The sequence below is a fragment of the Epinephelus lanceolatus genome, chromosome 17 (genome assembly GCF_041903045.1).
Source record: "Epinephelus lanceolatus isolate andai-2023 chromosome 17, ASM4190304v1, whole genome shotgun sequence".
Lineage (NCBI taxonomy): Eukaryota > Metazoa > Chordata > Actinopteri > Perciformes > Serranidae > Epinephelus > Epinephelus lanceolatus.
The window spans coordinates 1,239,638-1,266,187 of NC_135750.1; the positions used below are offsets into that span (position 1 = coordinate 1,239,638).

The 26,550-nt window shown below is 39.6% G+C and overlaps 1 protein-coding gene across 4 annotated transcripts in view; it reads right to left on the reverse strand.

Annotated features, from left to right (window-relative positions):
- The window catches only part of nfkb2 (nuclear factor of kappa light polypeptide gene enhancer in B-cells 2 (p49/p100)), a 32,035-nt gene that overhangs the window by 2,193 nt on the left and 3,292 nt on the right, over positions 1-26,550 (reverse strand). Inside the window, exons 1-20 of one of the 4 annotated variants that reach the window (XM_078160869.1) lie at positions 24,430-24,531; positions 20,939-20,978; positions 19,048-19,123; positions 16,957-16,997; positions 13,902-14,000; positions 13,564-13,715; positions 11,844-11,956; positions 11,576-11,734; positions 6,553-6,657; positions 6,031-6,119; positions 3,768-3,906; positions 3,292-3,426; positions 2,406-2,633; positions 2,169-2,310; positions 1,587-1,701; positions 1,173-1,380; positions 871-1,040; positions 677-779; positions 350-522; positions 49-130 (exon numbers count right to left, since the gene is read on the reverse strand). In XM_078160869.1, the coding sequence (XP_078016995.1) occupies positions 49-130; positions 350-522; positions 677-779; positions 871-1,040; positions 1,173-1,380; positions 1,587-1,701; positions 2,169-2,310; positions 2,406-2,633; positions 3,292-3,426; positions 3,768-3,906; positions 6,031-6,119; positions 6,553-6,657; positions 11,576-11,734; positions 11,844-11,956; positions 13,564-13,715; positions 13,902-14,000; positions 16,957-16,997; positions 19,048-19,123; positions 20,939-20,977 (2,368 nt within the window). In that variant the 5' untranslated portion in view covers position 20,978; positions 24,430-24,531. Of the gene's footprint in view, positions 1-48; positions 131-349; positions 523-676; positions 780-870; positions 1,041-1,172; positions 1,381-1,586; positions 1,702-2,168; positions 2,311-2,405; positions 2,634-3,291; positions 3,427-3,767; positions 3,907-6,030; positions 6,120-6,552; positions 6,658-11,575; positions 11,735-11,843; positions 11,957-13,563; positions 13,716-13,901; positions 14,001-16,956; positions 16,998-19,047; positions 19,124-20,938; positions 20,979-21,078; positions 21,315-24,429; positions 24,532-26,550 lie in introns of those variants that run through there. The other 3 variants (XM_078160868.1, XM_078160867.1, XM_078160871.1) reach the window with 3 other exon arrangements.

Consider the following 26,550-nt stretch of genomic DNA (forward strand, 5'->3'; position numbering starts at 1 on the left):
CACCTACACGAGCTCACACATGAAAACCAGAGTTTGTAAAGAACGAACCTTCAGAGCTGCTCGGTTTCATCTTCTTACTGCTGTGACGACTCGACTTCGGACTCTGTCTGGAGTTTAACAGGTTCCTCACCTGAGGAGAGGAGACAAGGAGACAAGGAGACTATTAGCATCTTCATCTTTGGATTGACTCTCCAGTGTTACGATACGATACGATACGATATACTTTATTGACCCACGAAGGGAAATTTGTCTTGGACTCAGCAACTGCGCCATAAATGCCTCGACAGCCACAATGACAACAAACGGTATGTTATTATGTCCTGTGCTTTTATTTTGAAAGGATCGCTACCTTTTGGCACTTGGCGAGGTCCAGGGGGGTGTGTCCTCCTGCTGGTCTCTTGCGAGGGTTGATTGGCTGTGAGGCGGCCTCTTGCTCTCTGATTGGTTCGTCTTCGTCCTGTTCTTCGTCCGAGGAGGAGCTGAAGAAGAGCGGCTCGTCGTTCTCCACGTTTTTATCAGCACCTGAAGAAGAAACCATCGTCACTCAGTGTGTCAGGTGTGTTGAGTTACCATCCTACGTTTTTATACATCATAGAACTTTAATTCTGAAAATCAGGTCAGAGGTCTGAACAGGTGTGTGTGTGTGTGTGTGTGTGTGTGTGTGTGTGTGTCTGACCTGCAGCGATAAGCATGGAGCAGAGGGTCGGTGAGCCCAGACTGGCGGCCAGGTGCAGAGGTGTGTTTCCTCCGAACGTGCTGGCGTTAACATCGGCCTTCAGCTGTAAATGCACAGATTGAGTTAACGCTGTGATGTCACTGATGGACAGGTGTCCAGGTGTGTGTGTGTGGGTGTGTGTGTGTGTGTTGTACCTCTGTGATGAGAGTGCAGGCCACCTTGAACAGGTTTTCCCTCACAGCCAGGTGGAGGGCGGTGTTTCCGCTCTTCTGCTCAGGTGCATTGATTTTGGCTCCGCCCTCCACCAGGAGGCGGAGGCAGCGCTCGCCGTCCCGCCTCACCGCCAAGTGGAGAGGATGGAGACCTGAGACAGACAGATACAGATAATACCTCAGTCTGGCTGAAAAACATCTCACTACTGTCGATAAAGATTTATTCATTTTAAATAAGAGTGTCGCAGTCGTCGGTAAATATTTCACAGTCGCGTTTCTCTCACCATGGAAGTCCGGAGTGTTGACCAGGTGGGCGTGGCGTTCTCCAAGGTGAGCCAGCAGGGGGCGGAGCGTGGCGTTGTCTCCAGCCAGCGCCGCCAGGTGGAGCGGACTGCGGCCATCTTTGTCCAGCAGGCTGGGGTCGGCCCCCGCCCTTAGCAGCACCTCCACCACCTTCACCTGCCGGGTGATCACCGCCAGGTGGAGAGGAGTCTGCGAAGACGACAGGAAGTGAAGGAGTCAGTGGGCAGGTGAGATTCTAAGACACTGTGTACGGTTAGCTGGTGGGAACAGTTCCCTGTCATAGTGAGCTTTATTGTGGTGTGAAGGTGAGTTAATTGTGATGTAGAGAGATCAGCTGTGGTTCAAGAGACGGGCTGGTTAGCGATGTTAGCATCAGTCAGCTGAGGGTTCACTACCTGTCGGAGGTGGTTGGCCGTGTTGAGGATGTTCTGCTGCTGACTGCTGAGCAGAGTGTGGATCAGCTGCTGGATCACACCTGTCTGCTGATGGATGATAGCCAGGTGCAAAGGACTGTGGGAAAACAAAAACCACAACGTCAGACTGTCAGATTCAGAAACGATAAAACGTCCTCCGACACGTTCGTCTCTGAGATGTCCTCTCGGCCAGCATGTAGGACAAGACAGTAATTAAATTCAGACCCGTCTAAGACATTTTTACCCTCCGTTAAGAAAATTAATGTATTTATTAATTAATTTATTTATTTTACAGAATATCTTTGTAACTATTAGAACGTGAAAACAACTCTTGGCCAGTAAGCAGCGATAAAGGCTGTGTCAATGATGTGTCAAATACCAGAGAAGAAGATTCTGAGCCTGTGCAGTGAGCTCGTTTTCCTTTGGCGTTATTAACAAATCAATTAATAAATGATTAGTTATTTTATTCATACATAATTGATACCTTTATATTTAACAGTCCACGGTGATGTGAAATAAAAATGACTGTGTTTCTAAAAATATCTGTAGAGTTCAGAAACTCACGTGTCTCCGTTGCCGTCCTGGACGCCACAGAGGTGTCTCTGGAGTGCCAGAAGGACGCGGACATCCCCGGTGCTGCAGTACTGCAGCAAGGCAGCAGCCGTCTGTCTGGCGCTCTGAGAGGCTCGGCTGTGGAGGGCGGCGGCTGGAAATATGAAGCAGAACGTAAGTCCGATTTTTATTGGAGAGAAACGGCGTCACATCATCAGCGAAGAATCAGAGCAGGACATCGAACGTTACCGAGCTGAAACAGCTGCTGCTGTAGTGGTGAGCCAGTCTGTCCTCCTGTCTGTCCTCCTGTCTGTCCTCCTGTCTCTCCCTCTGTCTGTTGCTGGGTAACCCCTGTCTGAGGGGCAGAGCCTGACATCTGAGTCCCTCCGCCGAAGCCTGTGAAGCCTCCCGGGAAGAAGACTCCGCCGGTTCCTCCTCCTCCTCCTCCTCCATTCATCTGCTGGTTGAACTGGAATCCTGCAGAAGGAGACAGAGTGAACTCCCAGTTTAACCAGTGTGAGAATGCTGTGGTCAGCTGGACAGAGGGAACGTTAAAGCATGATCCTGAGCAGCTGAAGCTTGATTCCAGGCAGCTGACAACTGATTTCAGACAGATAAATCATGATTTAAGTGAGCCAAAGGATGATCTCAGGCAACAAAAACAAGACTAAGTTCAATCATGGTTTCAGACAGCTCAAGCATAACTAGCTAAGTAAGTATGATTCCAGGCAGCTAAGAATGATTTCAGTAAGTCAATGCATGATTCCAGGCAGGTAAATTGTGATTTCTGTAAATTAAAGCGTGATTCCAGTCAGCTAAAACATTATTTCAGATAGCTAAATCACAGTTTCAGGCAGCTTAAGTATGATTCCAGGTAGCTAAATCATAATATCATTAATGTACAACGTCATTCCAGGAAGCTAAAGTATGATTTCAGTGAGTTAAAGTATGATTGCAGGCAGCTAAAACATTATTTAAGATAGCTAAATCACAATTCCAGGCAGTTACAGTATGATTAATGCGTTAACAATAATCTTGTGATTCTTGAGGGAATCTGAAAAATTCAAAATCCCCTGATGTGGTGATGACACCGTGTTTCTCTGGAAACTGACTATGTTTAAAATAAAATCCCTACCTCCTCCTCCTCCTGCTCCTCCAGCTCCTCCTCCTCCTCCAAATCCTCCAGCTCCTCCGCCTCTTCCTCCTCCTCCTCTCCAGGGTTCATAGTGAGGCAGTGGCTTCTGTTTCTTCCTCAGCACCTCCTCTTTGTCTGAGAGAAAGCAGGAAGTGATGAGAAGAAACATCTGACGTTCAAAAGGTAAAAAGAACAGAAGTGGGAAGACTGAACAAAAAAAAAAACATGTTGTTTTCCCCGCTTAAAATTTCCTTCATTTTGTTTTTGTTGTCACGAATCTGTGGATGATGAAGATGAGTGAGTAGGTGAAGACTGAAACTCTGTGCGTGCCGACTGTTTCCACTGAGGGAAACCCCAAAACTGTCAACATCTACCCAAAAACAAACCTCCTGCTGTCGGCGGGGATTTACAGGTCATTAAATGTGATGTTCATGATTATGATGATGATGATGATGGTGATGGTGATGATGGCTGACCTTGGACCTGTGGTATGTAGGTGAACTGTTTGGGGTCGCTGCTGTCGCCAGCCTTTTTCCTCTTCAGCTGCAGGAAGACGGTGACGGGCCGCTCGATCTCTGCACTGTGGTAGGGCGGTGTTTTGAAGACGATGGCGTACTGAGGAGAGAAAACGCACTGTGAGGTCACACTGATCAGATGGAGGTCCGGGTAAGGCTGATAAGTGAACCCAGAGTGAAGGTTAATTGGTTTAACGTCTGTTTTCAAGATCAACAGCTCAATTCAAAGCTCCTGTTCTTATTGGTCGTCTTTAAACTCACATTTAAGATGGTTTAACTTTTAATGAGATTGTTCCAATGACCTGTGCACAAGTTTGTTTCTTTGTTTTTTAAACCACGGTTAAATTTACAGCTTCATCTAAAGTCCAGCTCAGACCAAAGACGGGCCAAAGAACAGTGCAGAACAGAGCGCTGCCAAGTGGTCTTAATTTTGTTAACAAAAACTGAGACAAAATCTTTTCCTCAACAACCTGTTTTCCACGATGAAAACGAGACAATGACGAGCTAAAAATAGATCTTGATAATAAAACCTAAGACAACATCTGCGTTTCATTTGCACTGACGAGACGAGACAAAAATGTCAGCAGCAGACTGTCGGACACTGAAAGCTTGTAATTATCTTCAAATGCGACAGGCTGGTTAACTCCAGTAAATAGTCTGCACCAGCAGAAACAGTCAGAGCGGAGCAGCGTCAGTCGTTGGTGCGAGTTGTGAGCTGTAGTTCAGCAGCAAATGAGAGATGACACACCGTCTCTCCGTATCGACTCGGTGTGAAGCGGAGAAGAACGGCACATTTGTTTGAACTCGTGTCGTGGTGAATCTTTGATCTGAGCTGGACTTTAGTTTAAATTCAGCTCTGCTGGGTCAGAGTCAGTTTCACTTTCAGCATTTAAGATTTAAGACTGAGTGAGACAGATCATTGTGCTGAAATCAGGAGACATCAAATCTGACTCAAGAAAACTCTTGGAAAAAAAATGATTGTATGAGAAACAAATGAAACCCTCTGAGCTCACTGGTCACTTCTCTGCGTTTGCTTTAATAAAATCTGTTTTTCTGATTTCCAATAAAAGACTTCATGTAAATATCCAGTGTGTGTAAGAACATGTGAACACAGATGTGATTATACTGTACTTTTTCAAACTTTTCAAGATTCTGAGTTTGTGAATTGATTTATTGATGATTTTAAAGCCTGTTGTTGTGTATCAGTATTTTAAATAAGAAGTTTGTGAATGTGCAGAAGCAAACTGACGGCAGACGAGATCACAGACAACACACCTGGGCTGGACGGCCAGAGAGCCACCACTCATAGTCGAGGACAAAATGTTTGCTGCTGTTTTTATTCACTTTGTGTTATTGAACGCCCGTCTGTTTGTGCACGTTTATTCTAGATACATATTTATAGAGTACATTTTTTTGCACTGATCTCAGCCTGTGAACATTTTGTAGTTGTGTTGGTGTGCGGGTGTGTCCTCTGCTGTCCTTTCTTGGTCATCTGTTGTACCCACATAATTTAATATTTTCTCTTGTTTTGACGTCCTGTGTGGAGCCCAGGAAGAGAACCACGAATAATGGGGATAAAGAATGAAGTACCGACGCACCCAAGATAAACTTTTTGGTCGCCCCGAGTAGAAGCAGTTTCACAGCAGCCAGAAGACTACGCATAAAAAGTTGAAAAATAAATAATAAATAATAATAATAATAAAACTTTTTCTGTACAAATTATAGCGACAGTGAGGCCACACACACAGAGTACTGACCACCTGACAGACAATAAAGATTTTATCCTAAAATAAATACAAAGGTTGATGCACGTCATCAAAAATCTAAATGTTATTTATCTCAACAGGAGCCTGTGAAATACAGCCGGCTGTCTGATGTTTCATTTTCTCTGGTTCTACGATTTTTAGACAAAATAACAACAAATGATTTCATAAAAAAACATAGTTGTGTTTGGTTTGAATTTTGTGTGTGTGTGTGTGTGTGTGTGTGTGTGTGTGTGTGTGTGTAGATTGGAGGAATTCCCCTTTCAGCTCCGCCAACAGACAAACTGCTGCTTTTTTTCTTGTTCTGTTGTGGTTTCAAAACATTCAACACTTCCTTCATGTAACTGACAGACAGTGTGTGTGACTCATTCACACACAAGCTCCGGCCTCAGTGAATAACACGCACACACACACACACACACACACACACACACACACACACACACACTCAGACTGTGTACCTGTTTGTGGACGTCTGTAGGTGAGAAGTCACCGAATGCCTCCCAGCCTCCTTCATCATCCTCCTCATAAAAACGGATCTCAATGTCATCTGTAACGTGCAGCACAGAGGCATGATGGGATACGTCTCCAGTGTCAGAGACAACAAAGTCATAATAAACACTAACAGCTGATTTTAAACATACAATAACTGTATGTCCAGGTTTCCTGACCGGCTCCATCCAACAGGAGAAAATCCACAGTACATCAAACACAGCCGTCAGATACAAGTCTGACACATGTCAGATACATGTCAGATACATGTCTGACACATGCTGGATACATGTCAGATACATGTCTGACACATGTCGGATACATGTCAGATACATGTCTGACACATGTTGGATACATGTCAGATACATGTCTGACACATGTCTGACACATGTATGACACATGTCGGATACATGTCAGATACATGTCTGACACATGTTGGATACATGTCTGACATGTCAGATACATGTCGGATATATGTCGGATGTTTTCACCTTTCTGGACTTTGTCGCAGAGCAGGAAGATCTCGTCTCCTCCGAGCACTGAGCCACATGTCTTATCCATCCGAGAGATCTTCAGGTTGGAGGCGTTTGGTGACTCTGCAGATTAAACATGATGAGTCATTAAATCACTGTGTGAATCCCTTATTTATCTCCAGTTAATGTTGTGTTGTTGGATGTGGCTTTGTTTTGTCATCGAACAAGGGTCCAGCCGAGGAGGAAGTTCTGCCATGTTTAACTTTAATAAAACTGCTAAGTGTAGAAATACTGTGTGAAAAGGTAAGTCAGGTGTTAGTGTTTCCCATGACAACTATCAAACTTTTTTTTCTGAAGACATGCTATACTATGACTTTTTTTTTAATGATTTCGGACAACATGCTATACTATGACGTTTCTTAATGATTTCGGACGACATGCTATACTGTGACATTTTTTAATGATTTCGGACGACATGCTATACTATGACGTTTCTTAATGATTTCAGACGACATGCTATACTATGACGTTTTTTAATGATTTCAGACGACGTGCTATACGATGTCTTTTTTTTAATGATTTCGGACGACATGCTATACTATGACGTTTCTTAATGATTTCAGACGACATGCTATACTGTGACTTTTTTTTAATGATTTCGGACGACATGCTATACGATGTCTTTTTTTTAATGATTTCGGACGACACGCTATACTATGACTTTTTTTCATGATTTCGGGCGACATGCTATACGAAGACTTTTTTTTAATGATTTCGAACGACATGCTATACGAAGACTTTTTTAATGATTTCGAACGACATACTATGACTTTTTTTCATGATTTCGGGCGACATGCTATACGAAGACTTTTTTTTAATGATTTCGAACGACATGCTATACTATGACGTTTTTCATGATTTCGAACGACATGCTATACTATGATTTTCTTCCGTGATTTTGGACGACATACTATACTATGATTTTCTTTCGTGATTTTGGACGACATGCTATACTATGACTTTTTTTCGTGATTCCAGACGACATGCTATACTATGACTTTTTTTCATGATTTCGGACGACATGCTATACTATGATTTTCTTTCGTGATTTTGGATGACATACTATACTATGACTTTTATTCCTGATTTTGGACGACATGCTATACTATGACTTTTTTTCGTGATTTCAGACGACATGCTATACTATGACTTTTTTTCATGATTTCGGACGACATGCTATACTATGATTTTCTTTCGTGATTTTGGACGACATGCTATACTATGACTTTTTTTCATGATTTTGGACGACATGCTATACTATGACTTTTATTCATGATTATAAACGACATACTATACTATGACTTTTATTCATGATTTCAGTCGACATGCTATACTATGACTTTTTTTCATGATTTTGGACGACATGCTATACTATGACTTTTATTCATGATTATAAACGACATACTATACTATGACTTTTATTCATGATTTTGGACGACATACTATACTATGACTTTTATTCATGATTTCAGTCGACATGCTATACTATGACTTTTTTTCATGATTTTGGACGACATGCTATACTATGACTTTTATTCATGATTATAAACGACATACTATACTATGACTTTTATTCATGATTTCAGTCGACATGCTATACTATGACTTTTATTCATGATTATAAACGACATACTATACTATGACTTTTATTCATGATTTTGGACGACATACTATACTATGACTTTTTTTCGTGATTTCAGTCGACATGCTATACTATGACTTTTATTCATGATTATAAACGACATACTATACTATGACTTTTATTCATGATTTTGGACGACATACTATACTATGACTTTTTTTCGTGATTTCAGACGACATGCTATACTATGACTTTTATTCATAATTTTGGACGACATACTATACTATGACTTTTTTTCGTGATTTCAGACGACATGCTATACTATGACTTTTATTCATAATTTTGGACGACATACTATACTATGACTTTTTTTCGTGATTTCAGACGACATGCTATACTATGACTTTTATTCATGATTTTAGACGACATACTATACTATGACTTTTATTCATGATTTCGGACGACATACTATACTATGACTTTTATTCATGATTTTGGATGACATGCTATACTATGACTTTTTTTCGCGATTTCAGACGACATGCTATACTATGACTTTTATTCGTGATTTCAATCGACATGCTATACTATGACTTTTTTTCATGATTATAGACGACATACTATACTATGACTTTTATTCATGATTTCAGACGACATGCTATACTATGACTTTTTTTTCATGATTTCGGACGACATGCTATACTATGATTTTCTTTCGTGATTTTGGACGACATGCTATACTATTACTTTTATTCATGATTTCGGACGACATGCTATACTATGATTTTCTTTCGTGATTTTGGATGACATGCTATACTATGACTTTTTTTCGTGATTCCAGACGACATGCTATACTATGACTTTTTTTCATGATTTCGGACGACATGCTATACTATGATTTTCTTTCGTGATTTTGGATGACATGCTATACTATGACTTTTTTTCATGATTTCGGACGACATGCTATACTATGATTTTCTTTCGTGATTTTGGACGACATACTATACTACGACTTTTTTTCGTGATTTCAGATGACATGCTATACTATGACTTTTTTTCATGATTTTGGACGACATGCTATACTATGACTTTTTTTCATGATTATAGACGACATACTATACTATGACTTTTTTTCATGATTTTGGACGACATACTATACTATGACTTTTATTCATGATTTTGGACGACATACTATACTATGACTTTTATTCATGATTTCAGACGACATAGTACACTATGACTTTTTTTCGCGATTTCAGACGACATGCTATACTACGACTTTTATTCATGATTTTGGACGACATGCTATACTATGACTTTTTTTCGTGATTTCAGACGACATACTATACTATGACTTTTTTAATGATTTCGAACGACATGCTATACTATGACTTTTTCATGATTTCGAACGACATGCTATACTGTGACTTTTTTTATGATTTCGGACGACATGCTATACTATGACTTTTTTTCGTGATTCCAGACGACATGCTATACTATGAATTTTTTTCATGATTTCGGACGACATGCTATACTATGATTTTCTTTCGTGATTTTGGACGACATGCTATACTATGACTTTTTTTTCGTGATTTTGGATGACATACTATATTATGACTTTTATTCATGATTTCAGACGACATGCTATACTATGATTTTTATTCATGATTTTGGACGACATGCTATACTATGACTTTTATTCATGATTTTGGACGACATGCTATACTATGACTTTTTTTCGTGATTCCAGACGACATGCTATACTATGACTTTTTTTCATGATTTCGGACGACATGCTATACTATGATTTTCTTTTGTGATTTTGGATGACATACTATACTATGACTTTTATTCATGATATTGGACGACATGCTATACTACGACTTTTTTTCATGATTTCGGACGACATGCTATACTATGACGTTTTTTAATGATTTCGGACGACATGCTAAACTATGACGTTTTTTAATGATTTCGAACGACGTGCTATATGATGACTTTGTTTTGCATGATTTTGGACGACATGCTATACTATGACTTTTTTTTCGTGATTTTGGATGACATGCTATATTATGACTTTTATTCATGATTTCAGACGACATGCTATACTATGATTTTTATTCATGATTTTGGACGACATGCTATACTATGACTTTTTTTTCGTGATTTTGGATGACATACTATATTATGACTTTTATTCATGATTTCAGACGACATGCTATACTATGATTTTTATTCATGATTTTGGACGACATGCTATACTATGACTTTTTTTTCGTGATTTTGGATGACATACTATATTATGACTTTTATTCATGATTTCAGACGACATGCTATACTATGATTTTTATTCATGATTTTGGACGACATGCTATACTATGACTTTTATTCATGATTTTGGACGACATGCTATACTATGACTTTTATTCATGATTTCAGACGACATGCTATACTATGATTTTCTTTCGTGATTTTGGATGACATACTGTACTATGACTTTTATTCATGATTTTGGATGACATGCTATACTATGACTTTTTTTCATGATTTCGGACGACATGCTATACTATGATTTTCTTTCGTGATTTTGGATGACATACTGTACTATGACTTTTATTCATGATTTTGGACGACATGCTGTAATATGACTTTTTTTCATGATTTCGGACGACATGCTATAGTATGACTTTTTTCCGTGATTTTGGACGACATGCTATACTATGACTTTTTTTTCATGATTTCGGACGACATGCTATACTATGACTTTTTTCATGATTTTTGACAACATGCTATACTGACTTTTTTCATGATTTTTGACGACATGCTATACTATGACGTTTTTTCATGATTTCGGACGACATGCTATACTATGAGTTGTTTTCATGATTTCAGACGACATAATATAATATGATTTTCTTACGTGATTTTGGACGACTACTATGACTTTTTTAGATGGTTTCGGATGACATGCTATCCTATGACGTTTTTTTCATGATTTTTGATACCATGCTATACTGTGACGTTTTTTAATAATTTCGGACGACATGCTATACTATGACTTCTTGTTAACATAGCAGTAAAATGACTTTTTATTAGTTTTTACCTTTAGATTAATTGATAATTCCTGAATATTAGTGGATACTTACTTTATACCTTCCAAAATGTATTGTTTATTCCCATTAAATCGTATTAAAGGCATAATAATATATAATACTTCCTGTATTCAATATTCAACTGCAGCTTCTTATACTCCCCCAACTAAGGACTAATTTTATTATCAATTCATCTTCTAAATATTTCATTTATTAATCTTCACTAAAAGTGTCAGAAAAGCTCTGACTCTGAATGTAAGCATGTCTTTGTGAGTAAAAACTCAGACTGTGGGACGTCCAGACTCACTGCTGTCGTAGATGCAGTTGGAGACGACGGGTTTCAGCCCTCTGGTGAAGCCTCCGTTACTGTCCTGCAGGTAGGCAGTGAACTTTAACCTGACGATGTTCAGGTCCATCGCCTTGCCCAGCTCCTTGGCCTCCTTAAGGATGGAGATCTCCTCCGCCTCTGAGGAAACAACGTGTAGGTACAGGTGAGTTTACCTGTCAGGTGACCATGTGTCGTTACAGGTGAGTTTACCTGTCAGGTGACCATGTGTCGTTACAGGTGAGTTTACCTGTCAGGTGATAGTGAGCTCCCTTCTGTCTCTTCCTCTCTTCTCGCAGTCTTCGGCTCAGAACATCCACCACACCTTTCTTGGTCACATGGAGGATCCCCAGGTTACTGAATCTACAGGAAGTGACATCACAGTATTTTACTCCTAGACATCTCTAACTGAACTTTGTCTTATTTCATACAGACTGTATATAATGTATAAACATATTTTCTATTGTAAAACAATGGTTCAATTTAAAAATATTTTAAAAGAACCTCTCTTATTTATATATTTATTTTGTACATCAGTTATTTTGTATATAAATATTTAAATTCTATAATATTCTACAAAAAAGTTAGTGTTAAATTTTATTCTAATTCTAAAAATATTTCATAAAAAACTCCTCTTATTTATGCATTCATGTTATATACATTCCTCACGTTTTATATATATATAAATCTACATTTATTTTTTTATTCTAAAATAATTTACAAAAAACACTTAATGTGTTTATTTTATATATATTATTTATTATGCATACAGTTTCTTTTTTTAATTCTAAAAATATTTTATAAAATAAGACCCGATTATCTATGCATTTTATTTTCTTCATATTCTTTATTTTCTATATACATTTTTTAATGTGAAATATTTTACAAAGACTTTATGTGTTTATAATATATACTATATCTATCTATATGTGTTTTTTTAATCCTATACATATATATATATATATATATATATATATATATATATATATATATGTGTGTGTGTGTGTGTATTTATTTATTTTTTTTACTACCCCTGTTAAAGGGTTTTTTTGGGGAGTTTTTCCTGATCAGCTGTGAGGGTCATAAGGACAGAGGGATGTCGTATGCTGTAAAGCCCTGTGAGGCAAATTGTGATTTGTGATATTGGGCTTTATAAATAAAATTGATTGATTGATTGACATTCTTTAGTTGTTATATATACATTTTCTTTTTTCAATTCTAAAAATATTTTATTAATAAAACTCCTCTGTATTTATTTCAAATGTATTCTTTATTTTTATAGATACATTTACTTATTCTAAATTCTACAGTAATTTTCCAAAAATGCTCTTATTTATGTTTTTATTTCATATTCTTTATTTTTAATATAGACATTTACATATTCAAGTATTTATTTTAATATATTCTTTTTTTTTACATTCATTATTTCACTTGAATTCCTTTAATCTTATCGACAGTTTTACGAATTTAATCTAAAAATTATCCACAGATATGTTGACACATATTGATAAAAAATACCTGTTTATTTTATAATAATATTTCTTGTATTTGTCCATTTTTAAACCAGCACATTGATGTTGTGTGAAGTTTTATGTTCTATTTTTAAGAAATCCCTCGGAGCTATGAGTCACTTCTTAAATAAAATTCCCCTGTGAGGGTTGAGTTATCGTTGTATTTCTTTCTTCCTGGTGTTAATGTGAGCACATTTCCACTCCAACATCAGTGTTATGAATTTATTTACATATATTAGTTTGTCTCTCTCCATATTTTCTGCTCTGGACTTTAATCTGACAATAAAAGGTGATAAAAATGTTTCCTGGAAGCTGAATTTATAAAAGAAAATTCTGACTTCTTCTTTGGAGTTTTTCTTTAGAAGTAACCAGAGCGTCTGACGAGGATTAAAAACCTTCTTGTTACTGTCTGATTTGTTGTGATTCAGTCTGAATGCAGCGATGTGATTGGATACTGACGAGGCGGTGAGGTCGTTGGGGCCGATGTCGAGCGTGCAGGTGCCGTTCTCGGTGCAGTGACGTCCCACCAGACTGTGAGCGTGAACACGAGGAGGGTCGGTGTGGGTCACCAGCTGGACCTCCACCCGGGCGTGACCCATGTAGTTATTAATCTGACACAGAGACACAACAAATGTGAGAAGTCTGAAGCTGGAAACACGTGCATGTGAACTCCTACGTGACATGAACGCAACACAAGACTCAGACGATGTTTTTAGGTGAAATGTTCCTTTAAAAACTACACGTGTGTGAGTGTGGCAGAGGTTGTTGACATGTTGTTAAAGTGTTGTCAGACCCACCTTCACGGTCGGGTAGGTTCTCCTGTTCTTCTCGCTGGAGGCCCCTGGGAGCCCACCATGGGATGGACCCTCACACTCATAACGGAAACGAAAGCCCCTCTGAGGACACACAAACACAGCACGTTACTGAGCAGCTCGTCACCTCAGAGCTGATCACGTCTCACTCTCTGCCGAATTTTATTTTATAAACACTGAAAGTAAAACTTTCATGGACCTGATCTGATGATGAATCTGTCACATATAAATTATTTGTATGTTTTTCTCTCTGTGCCTTTACACAACACAGTCTGATGCTTTTTGTTTACTGCAGACTTCACCGCTCATCTTCATATTTACATCATTTCATATCTCAGATAATTTATTCTTTCAGACATGAACCAGTCTTGGCTGCACTGTAGGATTTTATGTGATAATCACGTTTTAAAATGTTATCATTTAATTATTTATCTGTTTATCTACTAAAAGCTTTTTTACACAGTTATTATTATTATTTATTTATTTATTTTTCAAAAACAAACAGTATCAATGGGAATTTTATTTATTTTATTTATCAGATTTTATCTAAATTATTTAATGCTGGTTCAACCATGTAAAACACTTTGTTATAAAAGTAAAAGATGTTTTATAAGTACAGTTGTTTTATTATAACAGTAACAATAATGATCATTATGATTATTATTGTTATTGTTATTATATGGATCTAGTTTTATAATTTGGGTGTTATAATGTGTGTTTATGTCCCTACAGTGTCACACTGCCTGCTGTTATCTGACGTTAACCCTCTGCTGACAGGCCACCTGTTCATGTGACCTGTTTCATTATAACGAGTCAAACGTCTGTGATTCAGCGGCACCAACAGTCACTGAGTCATGTCACTTCCTGATTGCGTAAACCTGGTTCTTCTTCTGCTGTTTGATTTGCATAAAGAGTCACATGACCTTTATCTGCAGAAACTCCCTGACGTCCTGCAGCCTGTTTGTGCTCAGCTGCTCAGTCCCATGTTGTTGTATGACTGTTGGGAAAACCCTGGATTAAAGGAAGTGACTGTTCCAGTAATGTGTGGATCAGCCTGAGTGGGGGAATCACTGCCAACAGTACTACATGTTCATGTAGCGACAGTAAACAGGCCTTTGTTCTCACAAAGTTCTTCTAGGTCCTAAAACAGCAACAACACCTGTACACCTGGGTTTTGTTAATACTAAAGCAAAAATCATAAAAGCACCTCACATTTCAGTTACTGTACTACTTACAGCTCCACATAATAATACTGTGCATATTTTCATTACTACATGCTTTATCATGTATCTGTTATGCTTCATTGTGCTGGACTATTACTGCATAGTGTTGGTACTATATGTTACATACACTGCACATAATATTATATATAACATCATATTAATCATTTATTACCATGTATATTCCACTTATTCATCATACTTACATACAACTCGCTGAGTTTAGTCATCATGGCTACTCTAGTCTATTAATCTGTGTTAACAGATATCTGAATATACATGTGCAGAAGCTATAACTCAAAATTTCGGTATTGGAAGCATTTCCAGTATCTGTGTAGTCTGAGCAGTACTGACCAATCACGTTACAGTGGCAGGTCAACTCAGTCTCACTCCAAAGTCTGGGCAGTGACTTGCGACATCAGACACTGACAAAAAAAGGCTTTGACATCGCCATGTGTGTGTGTTGGCGAAGGTTAAAAAACATCAGTTGCTGGTGTTGTACTGATGTAGTGCTTTTATTTTGAAAGAGACTGTATCAAACTATGTATTTATCAGCATCTATATGCTGAAACCTGTTTATTGAAATTAGTCAAAATGTTGTCTAGACTTGTCTCAAGTTGCTAATCAAACTGCAAACAAAAAGCAGCACAAAGAAGACAAAGTCTTGGCCGGGATTTTTCACAGGCTACATGAGTTCTCCCAGATACTGGCCATTTCCCCTGGAGCTGGGGTCAACATTGTTTACCCTCAATAGAGCCATATTTGACCAAAGATAATAATTTTGAAAATGTTCTGGAGCTGCAAAACATATTTGAGCCTTATAATGTCAGTAACACAACCTATTATGTATATTATGTATACACTACTAACAGGTCTTAACCAGCATTCATTAATATGTTTCACTACATTGTGGCCACTGCAGTGGGATATTTATGATCATTTGCTACTTTAACTCCAGAGTTTGTGGTAAAAGAAACAAATCTTTGTGAATTTTTAAATTTTCCTTCTAGACTTTTACTTTTTTTGGATTTGGGATCCATAGTCAGCCCAGCTAGACTCAAGACGACCCAGAGGAAAGGGCGCCGGGCCGTAGACATATGATCCACATTTAGGTATTAAAACATTTTTTAATTAAGTGTATAGGCTCCGTATTATTACAATTGGAGAACTTAAGAATTTCTCAAGGCCTAAAACAATAATAAATGAAAATTAAATTGTTAAAAAATGTGACTTTTATTCATTTCCATGTTTTTTCTTTTGCGTGTTTGTATTGTCAACGCCACAGCAAAGGGACAGAGGGTTTTTACTTCTCTCTGTTCAGCTGTAATATGAATCTTCACACAGAGATCAATTAAGTTTTATTTTTACATTGTGAAATGCAAATATTGTGTTTTTCAGGAGTTAGGAACAAACTGTAATTAATAAAAAAGGTCTGGAGTTCATTGGACTGTAATCTGGAAAAGATTTGTGGCAGGTTAGTGGTATAAAGACAGTATCGTCTGCATAAAAAAGGATGCTTAAATGCTCAGTTTGAGAATAAATTAAAATAGTAGGGGACCTGATGTTGATCCCTGTGGTACGCCTTTATGGAAAAAAAATCCTTTAAGACTTTAAGGTCTCTCTTTTTTTTTAACATAAAAATGAATGTTAAATGTTTGAACTTTTAATTTGACTCCGACTTTCTTTCTGTTTGTTGTTTTTAGCGCAGCTGGTCCAAAAACTTAGGTTTGTAGACTAAGAGTAGAAACTAAATGTCGACACTGCAAGGGAGAATTTCTAAGTTTGATAACTACAAACAGGAAGTAAAATATAAGTCTCACCTGTTTTGGCTCCTCGATGATTTGAATGTAGGGACCATGAGCTGAAACACAAATAAAAGTTGAGTCAATGACATGGACAGAAACTGACACTACACCAGCCTAAAACCCAGTGGTCACCATGACTGACGGTTTCTGAACATCACCGTTGACTTTCACAATTTTACCAGCGATAGTTCTTCAGAGTCAAAAGGTAGATGGTGTTTTCCCTCTTAGTAAGTTCTGGAAAGTTGCAGCTTCCCAGGTACCGTTCATTTGCAGTCTGTGGACAAACAAGATCTCTGTTTCTGGTAACAGGAGAACATAAGCTTATGTCGGAGTCCCCAAGTACTGATGGGTACTGTTGTTTCTAACAAAGCTGTGAAATGCCTCTGTCCTCGTTTCCAGGTATGATTCAACATTAGGCCGGAATTACAAGGTTCCAGGTATCGACGCGGGGGGGTTGACCATGATCTGTTCCTGGTCAAAGATCCTTTTGTGTAGCTTCAAGGTGCAAACAAGAGGTTCTTGAAGGAGGTTTCCAGAAACTCTCAAATACTGGGAGGTTCTGGAAATAATGACTATGTCAAAATTCCAGGTGAGTCCAGGTACTAGATGAAGGTTTAGAGAAGTTTAGGCTCAGTTTAGTAATAGATTACTAAACACTTGAATGAATTACCCAAAAAGTTTCTACAAATTGTAGGTCTAGATTTTTAGGTAGGCTACCCACTGGAGGTTCCACACAGTTTCTATGTAAACGTAAAGGTCATCTGAGGTTCTTCAAACTCTGTGTTTATGTAATTTCACAGGGTAAAAACAGAGTTTCTACAGATCAGAGGTTTTAAAAGGTTTACAGCAAAATGCCAGACTTCTTACAAGAACTGTTCTCTTTCTGGAATTGTGGTCCTAAATTAGTTCTTTGGTTCCAACTCAATTTTCTAATATTTCACATCTGCTCTGTTTGGTTTGCTTCAATCAAAAATAAGTTTGTTTGCCCCCTCAGTGCGGTTCATTTGTGCAGGTGTGAACACACCAAAACAACCGGACCGAGACCTTCTTGAAGAGGTGGTCTCAGTCCGGTTCCAAAGGAACTCTGGTGCGGTTGGTTTGTGGTGAGAAGGTGTTCCGACCTGGATGTGAAGCAACTGCAGTCACATGACACATTGTTTGGGTTAAACATGAGCATGTTACAGTCCTGGAGGATTATTAATGTGCACCTCCTCCTGTACTGCCTTAATATGCACATTCAGCACATCCAATGCATCAAAACATTGTTTTCTAGTTGGAGCCGCGCCTCGTTTTCAAACTGTATGCTTTGACTAAAATGAACAATGACAGCAATATAGTCCACGATGAGCAGCGCTAAAATCAACCTGCGTAGTTGTCCCTCCATTGTGACATTAGAAAGTGTCACATTTATCTTGCAAGTGTACTCTTCTTCAACGTTTGCTTTACTTCCTGGATTTTTCCCACATGGAAATTCTGACCAATCAAGAGCAGCTTTCTCACACAAGGCATTTGATCTGGTCCTCTTGTAAATGCTGCCGTGAGAACACGAACCAACTCTAGGCAATTATACAACTTTGGAACAACATGAGTCCCTGATTCAGACCAGAGGAGACCACTCTAGGGCTGACAGCAGCCTGAGAGCAAACATAAGGTTCTAGAAAGTCCAGGTGAAGGTTCTCATGTACCTGCAGGTTTGATACGTTTAACGTCTCCCAATGTTTTGAATGAAAACTTTTCTGATGGTGTCGATTCTTTAATCTCATTAAATGGTCAGTTACATGGTACTTGTTCATCAGTAATCATTGTGGATGATGTTTTCATTTTCAAGTAAAATACAGGCTGGATCTGAGTACTGAGGCCTGGCCGCTGCGTTCAGGTACAGATACGAGTTATTATCTGATGGTAGTTATTCAGAGAACATGATAAACATGAAGTAAAATCTTTAATTACAGAATGAAAAGATCTGAAATGTGGTCAAATGAAAAGAATATTCAATCAGAATCACTTGATTTAAATATAAATATGTTCTGAGAACTGAGTCGTGTGTTCGGAGGCTGTCTGATGAATTTCAGGCAGCAAATCTTGATGTGTGGTCTGACTGCGTACCTGTCTCAGGTATGTAGGGTTCAGTCTTTATGTCCACTGGAGGAATGTAGTCGTACTGCATCAAATTCATCTGCAGCTGAAGAAGAAAAAATATGTTCAACATGTAAAACTGTAACAGATCATATATAAATAATCGGACAATCATTTAGTCATCGATCAATCAGTGTCTCGATCTTTAAGGTTTCTAAGAAGCCCTGAAAAGTGAAAAGGTCACAAAAATCGTCATTCAGAACTTCGGTGTGAATTATTATCAATCATCAGTAACAGATATCTGAATATACATGTGCAGAAGCTATAACTCAAAATTTCGGTATTGGAAGCATTTCCAGTATCTGTTTGTAGTCTGAGCAGTACTTCGGATTATTATCAATCATCAGTTATCAGTAAAAAGTGACACGTCTCTGGTATCAGGGTGATTATTGATCAATCAGTTTGATGATCATGTTGATCATTCCTTCAGAGAAAAAAACAAACCTAAAATAATCTGACTACAGAGCGTCTGATGTGACCTTTAATAAACTGAATTTCTTTTAAGACTTTGTGTCAAATTATGAAAGAAAATTTTGATCTCTGACAACATCTATAACTATTTTAACATTTCATAGACTGAAGGAAGTTATTAATCAAACTGAAATCAAACATCGCGGCTCTCTTTTCTCATTATCAGTCACACGTTCACTTTGTTCTGTCATTTGCATTTAGTTTTTACATTTTTACACATGACTGCATTCATCAGTGGAGGGAAATTAACACTTGTATCAACTCCAAAAACACAGTTTTAACCTCTGAATTATGTTAAATATAATCTAAAGACATTTAAATTGAGAAATCTGATTAGACTTTTAAGTCCTATCTTTTAGTTTAGTATTGTTTTATCTGTTGCCTCATTTTATCTGCAACAATAATGTAACTGTATTTATTATAAAAACATTATGCATGAAAAATTTAAGTTTGTCAAAGTGTAGAAAAAAGACTGGAGTTTAGACTCAAAGCAGGAAACCCAAAGTTCCCACACTGGGTTTGACACTGAAGAAGACACTGATTAAAACATCGACTTCTGCAGAAACAGGAAATTTTTTTCTCATCTGTGAGATTTTGACGTTCGGAGCTAAACTTTTAGATTTTGAGCTGAAACTGAAACTGAGCAGAGTTTGTTCCTTCGACACTGACGAGTCAACGAATCACAAAAACAGCAACCAAATATATTTTCATCTGCAGATTTTATTTTAAGTTAACATTATGTTCATGTGAAGCTTCAGGGTCAAACATGGCTGTGGGAAATTAGAGTTTCACTTTTCAGTCTTTGTGACATTGTGCACATTTTATTGACACATCCTGAACTAAAAATCTTTTCTCCACCTTCACAAGTTTGGATTTCTCCTGCAGAGTTATTTACAGCTTTACAGACAGAGTTATTGATTTGATTTAACTTTGTATTGATAAGGTGAATTTGGGAAACTGAAAGGTTGCAAACAAAACAGCATCAACAGATACGTTTTTGTTTCTTTCAGTTTTACAAACGATGATTAACAACGAGTTTAAAATCTTCCTCACCCTGATAGTTACATTTTTATTACAGCTGATTCTTAAAACAACAACAACAACAACAACAACAAAAGCAAACAGCTGCTGGCAGCGTGACATCTGTCTAACATTATATATGATAATAAATATATCATAAATGACGGTCAGCGTGAACACTGAAGCACACAGCAGAGTCATGATGTGTAAGTCATGTCTTAGTGGTACAAGATCTTTTTGACCCTAACAGGAGCCCGTACACGTGACAAAACTCCAATCAACACCCTGACTGATAATCTGGGAGAGTCACTAATGATCAGGTTACAGATCAGAGAGCAGTTTGAGTGTTTGAACAGAAAAGAGGACTCACGTCGTTGTCGTAGACGTTGATGAACTGAGCTTCAGTCATCCTGCAGGAGACACACACACACACACACACACACACACACACAGACTGTTAAAGGCTTTAAACCTGAAAGAGTTCAAACAGGAAACAGGAAACACTCTGACCTGAGTCACTTTAAATCCCGTCTGAAGAACAAGAGTCTCGATGCAACGAGCGAGTAAACAACAAGTAAACAAACAAACAAACCAAACGACAGAAAAATAAAAATGATCTGGAGCAGTTTCACTTTCACATGACGGACCAGAGAGCCTCGAACACAACACACTCCCTCTCTCTGTTTCTTCTTCTCTGCTGTTTTTCTTCCACCCTCCCTCTTCTTCTTCTTCTCTGTCTGTGTCTGTGTGTTGTCTCACCCTCCCCTCCCCCTCCCCCTCCCCCTCCCCTCGGCCTGTTTTCAGTCACTTCCTGGAAGTGGCCGAGCTGAGGAAAACCCCCAGAATTCCAGATCTGAGTGGGGCGGAGCTGCTGGTGATGATGTCACTCTGCTGCTGCTGATCACAAACTCTGAGCAGAGGCAGAGGAAGAAGAAGAAGATTTTGTCTGAAGGAAAACAGGGAACTGTTTTAAAGACACGACCAGACAGCAGAGACGAGTTTGTCCTCTGCTCACAGAGACGCCTGTCGTTAAAGGAAAACTATATAAAGCTGTAGAAAGCTCCCAGCTGTCTGAAGTGCAAACAGACTTCCACAGAGGTCGAACCAAAGACAGTAAAAAGGTTATTAAACATCTGAAACACTTTACTGCACAGCTTCATCCAACCACTGAACTCGTACTAAAGAAAAGAGTGAACTGGACCCTCCTCCTCCTCCTCACAGTCGTGCACATCTGAAAATGTTTAGTTTCAATAGAAACCTTCATCTGGGACATCAGAGCACCTCCAGAGCCCGAGGACTGTATCCAGACGCATCATTATTCAACAGAGGTTCCCTGAACGCCACGCCAAACCACCTCTCCCCAAAATTCTGATCAGACAGCAAATATGAGCTGATAATTAAAGGGACAGTTCAGCATCTTGAGGAATACATCCATTTGTTTTCTCTCAGAGAGTCAGGCTTTCACTCTGAGGTCTTTATATGAAGGTGCAGCCAGTTAGCTTAGCACAACGACAGGAAGCAGCGAGGCCAGAGACCGGCCAAAAGAAAAAAAAGAAAAAAAAACACCATTTTGGTGTTGTTCAGATATTACTCATTGCAGAGGGCTGCTTATTATGTAAACCTGAATGTCTCTATCTAGAGTCAGTGTTTGGTTTGTCCGTTCTGGGCTACTGTAGAAACATGGCGGTGCAACATGGCGATCTCTGTAGACGAGGACCTGCTCCCTGTGTAGATAGAAACAGCTCATTCTGAGGGAACGAAAACACAGCGATTCTGATTTTCAGCTGATTAAACACTACAGAAGGTGGCACGGTGGCGTAGTGGTTAGCACTGTAGCCTCACAGCAAGAGGGCTCCTAATTCGATCCCAGGGTGGGGGAGCCCCTCTATGTGGAGTTTGCATGTTCTCCCTGTGTCAGCGTGGGTTTCCTCCAGGTGCTCCGACATGTTCTCCCCGTGTCAGCGTGGGTTTCCTCCAGGTGCTCCGACATGTTCTCCCCGTGTCAGCGTGGGTTTCCTCCAGGTGCTCTGACGTGTTCTCCCTGTGTCAGCGTGGGTTTCCTCCAGGTGCTCTGACGTGTTCTCCCTGTGTCAGCGTGAGTTTCCTCCAGGTGCTCCGACATGTTCTCCCCGTGTCAGCGTGGGTTTCCTCCAGGTGCTCCGACATGTTCTCCCCGTGTCAGCGTGGGTTTCCTCCAGGTGCTCTGACATGTTCTCCCTGTGTCAGCGTGGGTTTCCTCCAGGTGCTCTGACATGTTCTCCCTGTGTCAGCGTGGGTTTCCTCCAGGTGCTCTGACATGTTCTCCCCGTGTCAGTGTGGGTTTCCTCCAGGTGCTCCGACATGTTCTCCCTGTGTCAGCGTGGGTTTCCTCCAGGTGCTCCGACATATTCTCCCCGTGTCAGCGTGGGTTTCCTCCAGGTGCTCCGACATGTTCTCCCTGTGTCAGTGTGGGTTTCCTCCAGGTGCTCCGACATATTCTCCCTGTGTCAGCGTGGGTTTCCTCCAGGTGCTCTGACATGTTCTCCCTGTGTCAATGTGGGTTTCCTCCAGGTGCTCTGACATGTTCTCCCTGTGTCAGCGTGGGTTTCCTCCAGGTGCTCTGACATGTTCTCCCTGTGTCAGTGTGGGTTTCCTCCAGGTGCTCTGACATGTTCTCCCTGTGTCAGCGTGGGTTTCCTCCAGGTGCTGTGACATGTTCTCCCTGTGTCAGCGTGGGTTTCCTCCAGGTGCTCCAGCTTCCTCCCACAGTCCAAAGACATGCAGGTTAATTGGTGACTCTAAATTGTCCGTAGGTGTGAATGTGAGTGTGAATGGTTGTCTGTTTCTATGTGTCAGTCCTGTGATAGTCTGGTGACCTGTCCAGGGTGAACCCTGCCTCACCCAGTGTCAGCTGGGATAGGCTCCAGCCCTAGTGACTCCTAACAGGATAAGCACTTATGAAAAATTAATGAATGAATGAAACCATTGATCATTAAAGAAATCAGACTGATTAGATTATATTCACTTTAAATCTGACATACTGGAGCTTAAAGTAAAAGCAGCAGTGTGACTGTCAAACTATAAAAATACTGTGTTACACGTAAAAGTCCTGCATTCAATTTTTTTGTAAAGTTTTAAGTCTCAGCGACAAAACAGACTTCAAGTATTAAAGTGACAGTACTCATTAGGCAGCAGAATAGCCCCTTCCACTTTAATGGTACTGTATCATAAACTGCATTATCTGACTGTTATTACAAGTACTATTACTGCTATTACTACTGTGGTAGTTCATTTACACTACCAAACTGTATTAATATTTCGTAAAATTTTATAAAATCAGTTTAGGTTGTATGTGTAGAAGTTTAATCTGTTAAGTAACTAAAATGGACGCATGTTTCTAAATCCTGCTGAGACAAACGTCCTTTAACTCTTCAGATTCTTAAAGTGGCAGTCGGATGATCTTGTTATCGTCTTGATGTGAATGATTTAATGCAGGTTTGCATCCAGGACTAAACCACAACCTGTGGCTGAGCTCTGATCTCACATCGTTCACATTCAGCTCTGAAAGTTTTTTCAGTTTGACCTTTGTTTAACTGCGCCTCCTGCTCTGTGCACGAACGGAAACACAAGTGTCGTCTGCGTATGATGAGATATTTAGTTGTTTTCTATATCTGAGCAGGACAGCAAATGTAGATAAGCATGAAACTGAGAACCTGAGACGAACATCTGGGATTATTTCTGATATTTTACAGACTAAATGACAAAAATCTTTCACTTAAAAACACCTGACAGTTTAATCCAAACTAAATAATTCTCAGATAAACATGAAAACAACCAGAGAAGGACACAAACTTTATCAAAGGACAAATAACAAACACAGACCTGCTGGTTCATGCTCAGTGTCTCTGTACTTCCTCTGTGCTTGTCTCTTTGATGGTGTTTTGGTTCAGTACTCTGACTTCCTGTCCCTCCTCAGCTCCGCAGCATCAGACAAAACCCGCCTTCTGACTCAAATCTGATCTCAATCATCTCCAGGTGGGACAGCCCCCCCTGAGAGCAGCCAATCAGGTCGCAGCTGTTCATTAACATAAACCCACAGCAGGTAGAGTACGAGGAGAGAAAACCCAACGGGGGAAGTTTGTGTTCGGGGTATTTTCAGCATGACCTCTGACCTCAGCAGGAATCCACAGAGGTGATTTTACTTTTCTGTTTCTCTGAAACGTGTCAGACCTTCTGTTCCTATCAGCCTGATGAAATGTAACCTCATATCAACGTCCTCACAAACTTCCCCCAAAACACCTGAGTCAGGACCAAACAAACCAACAAACAGTGAGACCTTTACAAACAGCTGCTTTACTGTCCCTTTGTTCACAAGCTTTAAACACAGTCGTCGTGTCTCAGACATTACGTTGTTCATGTTTCTGACAGAATCAGGATTCACTCAGAGAAAACACTGACCTGCATGTAGCAGCTCGGTCTGCAGAAGAAAATGTTAGCATTGTGCATTTCTGCAAACCACAGACACGTTTCGTACGTATCATATCAGTGAGTGACGTATAATATAAGCAGAAGGTGGAGGGGATGGTGGAGAGATGCCTGCCAAGCTGCAGACCACTGTTCAACACCAACACACAATAAAACCAGTTGTGCTTTAGTGAGTTAATGTCATGTTTCCAGCAGCTTTTCAGCCCTCATGGGTGGATCGTTTTTACTGAGATATTGCTGCATTTCCATCCATCCGTTTTCATGCACTCATGCGGGTTGGAGTGTCAGGAGCAGCAAAGCACGAGCTGAGCAAAGAACCCCAGACATCCCTCTCCCTAGCAACGCTTTCCAGCTCCTCCTGGAGGACCCTGAGGTGATCCCAGGCCATGTCATGCACACTTACATGTGCCCAACCCTCACAGGTTTACAAGACACCATTACATTGATGTTGCAGTAACAATCAAGAGTGTGTGTTATTTAACTACTCAGTCCAGAAACAAAATCCTCGGCCTTCTACCTCAGGCCGGGCAAAGAAATTCAGCCACATAAAAGGTTCTCCTTCTGAAACAAAACTTTTGATGATCATCCAACCAAAAGAAATCAACAAAGACAGAGGTCATTTTACTGAAAAGTACGTTCCTTATGTCTTCATCATCGGACAGGAAAAACAGGAAGTGATTCTCAACTTCACCGAAGTTACACAACAAACAGAACAAACAGAAATCCAGCTCCTGGGCAGTGACTTGTGGCGTCAGGAACCAATGAAATAAAGGCGTCCTTTAACGTCGGCATGATATGTGGCTGGTTGCTGTTATAGTTTAACAGCACCTGACAGCGTCAGGAGGAAACACAGCAGGACAAGGACGAAGGTTAAGACTGTGGAAGTCTGCGTGGGGTGAGTGGATAAATCCAGCAAACACCGACTTTCAGCTGAGAGAGCAGTGTTCACTTCCTGAAAGATTGTAAAGCCAAACCCTGTTCTATTTTCCTAAACCCAACTACGTGTGTTTATTGACGAAAAAAACATAAATTCCCAGTGTTGTACTGATGTAGTGCTTTTATTTTGAAAGCGACTGTATGCAAACTGTACATTTCCTGTGAAAACAGAAGTGTATTTTGAAAACAGACAATGCATGTAACAGGCTGAAGTTGACACGGCGTCCCAGAACGTCAACAACCAACACACCCAGGGTACCTTGGACGTCATATGTGGACGTGGAAAGTCCATGACCAAACGTGGACATGTGACGAGGTCACAGTGAGGATGATGATGGTCCTCCACGGGTGGCGTTAAACCTTCCAGTCTCTGAGGCTGATGCTAACATTCCTGATTGCAACTGGGCACTCTTTGCCTTTTGTTTAGATTATACTTCACGTATGTTTCCACACTTTAGCTGCTCTTTCAAGTTCATAGTTTTAGGTTATACCATGAGTCAACAGACCATCGTTCTGCAAAACATTTCACTCCTGATCTCCTGATTATCCATCATCATCCTCACTGTGACCTCGTCACATGTC